Below are 9,998 nucleotides of genomic sequence, written 5' to 3'. Positions count from 1 at the left end.
TATTTTTCTTTTCTTTCAAAAATCAACTTCTCTTAGTTTATAAGGTAAGGGCAACGGCCTTGTATAAGCTCATTCATGATCATTATGGTTATGTGAAACCTGTCACGAGGTTTTTGTGTACATCAACTATCAATGACTCGACGGACATCTAATACAATTTTAGTACTTTTCTATTTTTTTTTTTATCTTAAATTGTTTTAAATGTACAAAATTTAATTTTTTTTTAAATCCTACTGTGGTCCGACAATACATTGTCTCGCCCAGTGGGTTGACGACCCTTTTTTTTTTAATTATTCAATGCGCCATGAAAGTTACAAATTTTCCGTTGTGGTCAATTAATTCAATTTTTTTTTCATATTTGTAACCTTTCACTGCGAATAATTTAGTGGGTTATGATAAAACAATTCTGAATTTTATTTTTATTTTTTGAATAAATAAATAGTTCGTAATAAATTAATCACTCTGTATAGTTACTATTAAGAATAATAAATAATTTAAATATATTTTTTTGTGGGGATCCCATTAGAATTAGTTCTTTACATAACACTAGTATACACTTCTCTACTGTGTAATATTATGGGCTCTAATTAAAAAGAAAAATTAACGTAGAATGTAATCATTTTTTATTTATTTTTTTTTATTTTATAAGCCCTTTATCTGAAACACAAGTTTTGAAATAAGTTTTTAAATTAAAAATTCATTATATTAATCTTAATTTTATAAAATTTACGGAGTTCATTATAACATTTTCCGAAATTTTTCGAAATTTTGTTATACTATAATGTTATGACTGATAGTATTGCATAGAAAAGGTATATTTTTTTAGATTCCTTACACAACCATAAAAACCAGCGTTTGCTATAAAAAAAACATTTTTATTACTTTCAGGCAGTATTATGTTCAAGCAGAACTCTATCCCCAATACATGAAGACCATGTTAAAAATGCCAAATTGAGAATGTACAATTGTTTACTTATAGCTAAAGGAATGGAAAGACGAGGTAAAATGTAAATTTGAAACTATTAGAAATGTCTATAAATGTGATAGAAATTATAAATACAAAATGAGAGTAATACAATTTATGAAAATCAATAACAAATTAATGAAATTTAGTCTATATGTATTGTAATTAATATAAGTACTTAAAAACAACTATTCACAAAATGACAATTTTTTTTTTTGTATAAAAACTAGGTATAATCATTAAATGTTATCATTTTATAAAAATTCTGTCATAAATTTTTTAAATATAAACTAATCAAAATAATTATTTTTATATAAACACAATAGTTATGTCCCTTTTGTTTAATATAAGTTTGTTAAAAATCTGATCCTTTACCTGCCCACGGGGGAGATTCCAAATAGCAATTTTTTGGATGAAAGTTAACATTTTCAACTTAACCTTTAAATTGTTCCAGTTTTTTTGGTACATTTTTAAAAATATGTAAAATTAAAACTTATAGTACATACTATAAGTTAGAAAAAAATATGTTCCGACAACTTATCTTTTATAAATAAAAGTCTCCCGAAGTTAAAAAAAATGTTATTTTGTAAAAAATCACCGTTATTTGTGTTCTTGAAATTTTTTATTTCAATTCTTTTTTTAGTTCCTTATATTTATATTTTAGGGCAAACGGTATAGTTATACACGTGGGTGGGGAAGTGAATACCTTATATATTCCCCCTCACTAAAAAAGTATTTAAAAAATTATTTCAGTATTAATTATAAATATTTTACAGCTTTTAATGTCAATTCAATAAGTATATTAATTGGAAGTAGTTGCCATTATACCTATTATTTCGGAAGTCATAACTATTTTAAAATATAGATTGTTAGTGAAGAGTGGGTTATGTTATTTTTATCATTATTTTGATAAAGTAATTATAAATATAATAAATATAATTTATTTTTTAGCTTCGATGCGAAGCTGAGAAGGTATTAATTTTACTATGGTGTTTTTTTCTTTTTATTTATGTTTTTTTTTTTTGTGTCTGTTACCACTGTTTCTCAGCTCTCACCGAACCGATTACTTTCAACGATACGGCAAAAGATCATAAATCGTATCTAGTCGAAGACATTACCCTCAAAAGTTGAAAAAATTTCCCTCGTTCCCCGTAAATGGGGAAAACCACCAAAAAAATTACAAATGTAAAAATCAGTAAATTTTGTCATTTTTTTCACTTTTTTTTCTTAAAACTATCATAACTTTTTCAAAAATGAACAAATCAATATACTTTTTTTTTTTATAGATGCATGCTGTCTTTACTATCATTTGGTATAAATTTAACCCTTTACCTGCCTACATGGGGGATTTAAAATGACAACTTTTTCACAAAAAATTAACTTTTTCAACTTAACTTTTGAAAGTGTTCCAGAAAGTCTGACACATTAATTTATATATTAAATTAAAGCTAATGTAATTTACTTTATTATGAAAAAAAAAACTTCGAACTTTATTTTGTATTCATGGTGAAAATGACTACCGAATGCTATTTTTCTGTTAAAATTCTAGATTTTATATTTTACATTTTTTTACTTTAAAATGCTATAACTTTTTAAAAAATGTTTGTATCAATACAATTTTTTCATAAAAAGTATGATTAATGTACATCTTTCATTCGACATACTTTTTTTTTAAATCAGACCATTTCCCTATATACTGGGGGCTTCAAAAAAATGCATATAGAAAGTAGAACTTTTTCAACATAACTTTTGAAAGTGTTCCGGAAAGTCTGGCACTTTTATATATATCTTAAATTAAAGCTAATGTAATATACTTTAATATGGAAAAAAAAAATTTCTGACTTTATTTTATCTACATGGTGAAAATGGCTATCGAATACTATTTTTATGTGAAAATTCTCTATTTTATTTTTTACCAGTTAAGGTTAACTGGTCGTTGCTCTTTTAGTCATAGTGTACGTTATTGAACGTGTTTCATTCTAATTAACCAAAAATGCAAAATACAAGTAGTAGTTCGTTTTTGTTATTCGGAAATACGATATCAACAGTCGCGAGAATACGCGCTATGCGTTCGTGTATGAGCGTCAACAATGCCGGCCATTAGTATTATTATTGTTATTGCTATGATAGTGTTGTAGTATTTTCCTATGACACTAAATTGTATGTGAAAATGCAATTACCACGATGGTAATCGTAATCTTTAAGATCGTGACGAACAGAAATAATAATACAAACGGTTTTATGGGACCCGGTTGTTAAATGCAACGATCGCTGTGATATGATATTATGTTTGTTTACCCCACCTGCCTAGCGGTTTTATCAAAACAATTAAACCAGTGCATTCGCGGCTTTGTTACAACTCAAGGTTGTAAGTGCGCGTGTGTATATAGATACAGTAGTCGCCAGAAATCCAATTGTACCGTATTTAAAAATACACAGAAGATGGGAATCTACCATTCGCACAGTGGATAGTATCTATATGATCGGGTGGGAAATTCACTGCTGTCGCCAGTGAATTGTGTGATTGAAATAACTCGGAGAAAAGAGAATGTGAAGGAAACCTAGCTGTCTTATTTGAAAAATAAAAATCAAATCAACAAATGATTTTCTTACCTTAATCCAATGTAAGGCCGGTTGAGATCCTTACCGGGGAGCCAGTTGATACGACTTACGTCGTAAAAATGTGGTCGACATTGGTTTTGAGGGTAAAGACCCGTGAGCCGTTAATTAATGAGCAACATCAGGATATTTTAACAAAAAATAAAACAAACCGAAAAGATGAACACAATAATAATAATCTTCGCATAATATCGCGACATTTTCGTTAGTGTCAAAGACGCGATGTCCGGCGTGATCCTCGGGCATCAAAAGGTTAGCAGCGTTGATGGCGACGGAGCTTGGATGCGGATCGGTTCGTCGACGTTGTCACTTTAACAACGGGAAGAAGACTCTTGTATCATTTGCGGCGGGTCGTCGTCGACCGTACGGCACTTGCTGGCCTTTGCACCGTGGCGTATGGCACGCGATGTTGGTCAGTCAAATACTCCCAGTAGAGTGACGGCTGATAAAAAGGTGACACGAGTCGCTGGGCATCGTGTATAACGAAGCGACGCGGGGCCGTGTCAAACCCTTCTTCTTTAGGATTTATTATCCGATAGCGATTAATCGCTATTAATCCCATTAATCGCGATAGCAATTAATGGGCTGATAAAAGCGAAAAAAAACATATTATATGAAATCTGTTAACACACAAATTTTATTAGAAACATTTGAGAATTTTAAATTTTTGTAGCGAAAAAAATAATAGTTTCAAAAACTCTACAATAATTTGTAGTTAAATCAGTCTTTTTTTCGTCCCACCATGGATAAAGATCCTTATTTATAATTTTTTTCAAATAGGAATCCTTTTTTTGAACTTCATAATATGATAGAAAAAAACTAGAAACAACATTGTTCTTACAATTTTTTTAATTCTAACAAATGTTTTTATTACATATTTATTTAAAGATTTGGATGTCAAGTAAAAATTCATCATTGATTTTGTTCTACCGGTGGTAGTTCCATCCGGTATTATTGCTGCCACAGTAACGGCAATAATATGTTATGATAGGCTATAAGTTATTTATTACGATAGTTATCAAGGCTAGGAAGGCTAGTTGTGCACCGCACTAGAATACCATTTTACTTTAAGCCTGTTTTAATTTCTATTATTGAAGCGGTGTGGAGTAACCTGAAAGGATGGCGGCTAACCGCACATTCAATAAGTAAAAAAAGTAGACAATAATTAAATAAAAAATAACAACATATATATGAAATTTCTCAAAGAGTATCTTAAAATTAAGGGGTAACGGGGGCCTTAAATACTAATGGCTGGTGAAGCGACATAAAACAAAATAGTTGAACTTAATAAAAACGAATTGTAAATAACATTAAATATAATATAAAACTCAACTGAAAAGATGAAGTTGTCGATAGTGATGAGTAGACTATATGAGTTCTTGTGGTAATGGTGTCGAACATTTGAATATCACGAGTCAGAATTTAGATCCAGGCACATAATGGTAGATGAAAATAGACAGCGAAAAAGCGACTAAGGCAATGAAGTTGTTGCGTACGAGGCAGCTAGACCGTAGAACGGCTAGTTGTGCACCGCACTAGAATGCCGTTTTACCTTAAGCCTGTTTAAAAAGCGTTATTAATGATGTGAGTGGGTCACCTAGGAGATGACGGCTTACTATACATCCAATAAGTAAACGAGAGTAGACAATAATTAAATAACAAATAATCACATATATTTGAAATTCCTCAGAGAGTATCTTAAATTTAAGGGGTAACGGGAGGCCCTTAAATACTAGTGGCCGGCGAAGCCGCATAAAACAAATAGTTAATCTCAATTAAAACAAACAATAAATAACATTAAAAATAATATAAAACTCAGCTGTATAGATGACGTTGTTGATGATGATGAGTGGACTGTATGAGATCTTGTGGTAATGGTGTCGAACATCTGAGTATGACGAACAAGAGTGTAAATCCAGGTACGTAATGGCAGATGAGAACAGACTACGGCAATGATAATGTTTAGTGATGGTCAGGGCCCAATCACTAGTAGCGTGCAAGGGCACGTAAACTTTGAGCACAAGGGTGCAATAAACAAATAAAGAATAACGGCGTACAATGGCCGAACAATTTACTATTCAAGCGAAGGCGCTTGCAACAGAAAAAAAGTGACACAAGAAAACATATTGACTGACTGACTTATGACAATGAACTGTGCACGGATGACAATCGACAAGGAGGTCATCGATTTGCCGTGATGGGTGGGCAAGGGGGTGAGTAAAGCAAGATGCTGGTGGTCAGCTGTTCTACGAAATAATATAAACAATGATCTTTGTAACAACTGATCAACTAGATCCTTCTAAAGGCGTTCTGAACCATACAGAAGTTATTTAGTGATGGTCAGGGCCCAATCACTGGAAGAGTGGAAGGACACAAGAATTTTGAGCACAAGGGTGCAATAAATAAATAAAAAAAATTATGACGCACAATGCCCGTACAATTTACCAATCAAGCAAAGGGGCGAGCTACAAAAAATATGTTACATAAAATAGACAACATATAGCCATCGATTAGCTATAGAGGATATGTAAGGGGGTGAGTAAAACAAAGACGCTAGAAATCAGCTGTCACACGATATAATATGATAAACGGTGTTTGTGACAACTGGTCCACTAGTTCTTTTCTAAAGGCGTTCTCTACTAAACAATAGGGATTATCATATAGGATATTTAAATAAGGAAGAAAAAAAATAAATTTTAAATTAAATTATATGTTAATATTAGTGAGTATAAATTATATGTCTTAATTTAAAAAATTCTGTGAATTTTAGCATATGCGAATATCCCTAATAATGTACATACAAAATTAGATGATTTTATTAATATGATTAATATAAATCAATGGAATTTGAAGAAATACTCTAAAGAGTATTATGAATGCATTAAAACAACAGATTTATTTGAGGAAGGTACTAAAGCAATATTAAAAAAATATATAAAACAATGTCTTAAGCAATTTTACTATGATGTATCTACTACTGAGGTAAATAAAGTTAAAATAATTATTATTTAATAAAACAAAATTTTAAAATCGTGTGAATCGATATTATAAGAATTTATTTTTTCAAGATATACAAACTTTTAATATTGATACATATTTGAAATTTTTTGAAATAAAATATCTTCGTTATATCTTGACATTGCTGAAGATTAACCCTTAAGCAGGCTCGTACCTGTTTTTAACGATCATAGTCGCGTGGGGGTCTATTAGATCCCATTTCTAAAAAAGTATAAAATATGTATAAAACAGTTCATTTTTTTTAATTCAAAGACATTATTTGTTACCATATGATATATAAATATGGATAAAAATTAAAAAATAAATAAATTACAAAATTATGTGCATTACTAAAAATTATATTACGAAAAAAAAAAAAATTAATTTTCAAAATTTCATTAAAAAATTTTGGTTTGTAAAAAAATTATTTTAACTGCAAAATCTTATTTTTAAGACGGTAAATAAAAGCTTTTACTATTACAAAATGTATTTTTATTAATTTTTCTTGTATTTCTTTAAGCTCAAACACTGCTTATATTTATTAATTTTATGTGTATTTACATTTATATAATCATTTTTCTTAATTGAATTTTTTTATTATTAATATTACAATACATTTAATTATTATGAAACGAGTATATACAATTATTAGTTCCGTATCATCGAGTAGTGGAAATTCTCAATAGATTATTTATTCTTAAAACTTAATTGCACAGTCGGTGGCAAATCCACATAATCCCAATTCCACAATATTATATCGGTTATAACATTGCATTTACGATAAAACAATATTTTGAAAAAAAAACAAGTCCAAAAAAAATTATAACGTTACAAGCCGCGTGGGGGTCAATATGACCCAATGCGACTTTTATGGATATTTTAAGTCATACATTTTTTTTTCGAAGGGATTTATTTATGAAAATCGATTCAATATTACTATCAAAACCATCTTCTAAATTTATATCTATGTACACCTTTTATGCAATATAATACATCCGTTTTTATTTATGTGGGGGTATGCTAGACTCCCACGTGACTGTTTAAGGGTTAAAAAACTTATATTCTTCATTTACTATACAACAGTGAAATTTTATTTTTGTCCTCTTGCATAATTTCGAAAAATCGAGTTATGTGGTTTTGACCACATAACTCGATGATATCCACAGCTTACACATTTTTTAATCTAAAATATTGCATTTAAAAATCCTGAATAGTATTTATTAATTTTCTTATAAAAATATGACGGTTACAAAATAAAATTTGAGAAATTACCTACTCATTACGAGATTTCTAACATTTAAAGTTATTGAATAGAGTGGACGAGTTCATACTGTCCTCATTATTCATTCTCGAATATTGAATATAGTCTCAAATTCTAATTGTTTTTTTTTTAATGAGTGATCTATCATAAGATAATTTAAAAAAACTATATAAATACCCTTATTGGCCCATCTACAATCTCTAGTAAATACAGGTTGAACTTTTCTTTATCGACCTGAATATTTACATAATTTAATTGTAAATAAACATACACTTTTTATAATTAAATAATGTTTAATATTGATCCTTTTAAATTTCAGGCTGGTGAGACCTCTCAACAGTCGACGAATAATTTTTGTTCAAATTTATAAAAATTCAAATAAATCACATTTTTAATTTGAAAATATATTTATAATATAAAGCATATAGTTTGTTATTACACAAATACTGTTAAAATTAAAATTTCTACATAAGCGAAATGTTTTTATGATAACATAAATATTAAAATTATTTGCTTCTTTACAAAGTTCAAACTTAACAATTTCCGCTAAAAGTTGATTAAACAAGATTCTTAATTAGAATATTTTTTGAAAATATTTATTCTAATTTAATTTTTGTCTAAACGTTAAATTATTCTATTGAACTCAGATACTAAGTCTTATACAAATATTCTATAGATTTAAAAGACCGTAGAAAAAGATAAAATTAACAACTTATATTTTGTGTCAAATATCAATGTATTTGTGATTTACTATCATATATTCTATGTATCATTGATAAGTACAAATAAATAAATTCAGTGCACTTTTAGCTTCGATACGAGGCTGAAAAGATATTAATTTTACCATTATGTGTTTATTTTATTATTTTTTTTTTTGTGTCTGTCACAACATTTTCTCAGCTCTCACTAGACCGAATTTTTTTCAACGATACATTAAAATATCACAAATCTAGTTGAAGATATTGCCCTCGAAAATTGAAAAATTTTCCCTCATTCCCCATATAACAGTGGCGGCTTTGTTTATAGGGACACTGTTATCACTGTTGTAATTTGTATAATTATATAGAAGTAATGTGTAAAATCTATGGTAACATATTTAATAATTAATAATTATATTTATTTTATATAATTAAAATAGTATACAGTAATAAGTTTTAAATTATCGATTCTTTATTGTTTATGTGTGTGTTTGTTATAGAATTTAATATTAATAAAAAACTTTATTGTAGAATCGATCAACTTATTGTCGTAATATGCATAATGTTCTGCATTACGCATCTTACATTATCAATACAAAATTATTACTCTATATTTAATACCAATTGTATACAACACAAATAATTAATTTATCTGTCATAACATATACACATTTGTACAGTAGCTATTATATATGTGTATACATGTTAAATTGATTATTGTATACTATGCATCATATCTTAAAAATAATTATCATGTTATGTTTCATCAAATTTTACACAATAAACTGAAAATCACTAAAAGCGCTGACGGCAACAACCCATGATGGGGGTAATTAAAAGAAATATAAAAAGGTGCTGATTTTTTAAGAGAGGAGAATTCTCTCTTCTTTTTGAAGACCTGAATTCAATAAGGAATTCAGAATTCTTCTATTTGATTTTGAACAAACTAGCCGTGACCCCGTGTTGTCGTCTGTATATTTTAAAGCGATATTGAATACAATTATTTTGCGTTAACACTTTATTTATTTAAAAGAGATAGTATAAATATTTACGCAAACCTTGACGATCTTTATACAAGCCAGATAAAAAAGTAAGTAAATTTATATCAACCCAATTATTTAAAGTTAATAATCTGAGTAAAGAATGATAAAGCAATAGATCACATATTTATATTCAAACTTTATTAATTGTTACTGACTAGTTCGTACCTTATACACAATCACATTACATGGTATTCGTGAGATGGCCACCGCCTCTTCGTTGCCTCAGTGTATTATTTCAGGTACTTACCAGTTAGGTCATTTGTAATATCTCTATAGAGAAACTTTAATAAATTCTTTTTATATCTACTTGTCTTTATTGTTCTAAACCCTCGGACTCTACAACCCCGATAGAACCTCGTTGCTCCTGAATTGACCAAATCCCTAACATCCAACTTTGGTCAAAAATAAAATACCCA

The 9,998-nt window shown here is 28.7% G+C and overlaps 1 protein-coding gene across 1 annotated transcript in view; it reads left to right on the top strand.

Moving 5' to 3' along the window:
- The window catches only part of LOC126905663 (uncharacterized), a 14,042-nt gene extending 5,734 nt beyond the window's left edge, over positions 1-8,308 (top strand). The window contains exons 3-5 of the mRNA XM_050685599.1: positions 889-1,000; positions 6,354-6,565; positions 8,161-8,308. Of these exons, the coding sequence (XP_050541556.1) occupies positions 889-1,000; positions 6,354-6,565; positions 8,161-8,211 (375 nt within the window). The 3' untranslated portion in view covers positions 8,212-8,308. The remainder of the gene's footprint in view (positions 1-888; positions 1,001-6,353; positions 6,566-8,160) is intronic.
- The last annotated feature ends 1,690 nt before the right edge of the window (positions 8,309-9,998 follow it).

The sequence above is a fragment of the Daktulosphaira vitifoliae genome, unplaced genomic scaffold (assembly GCF_025091365.1).
Source record: "Daktulosphaira vitifoliae isolate Bord-2020 unplaced genomic scaffold, ASM2509136v1 Scaffold_4, whole genome shotgun sequence".
NCBI lineage: Eukaryota > Metazoa > Arthropoda > Insecta > Hemiptera > Phylloxeridae > Daktulosphaira > Daktulosphaira vitifoliae.
This window is presented reverse-complemented; position numbering and strand designations above follow the sequence as displayed.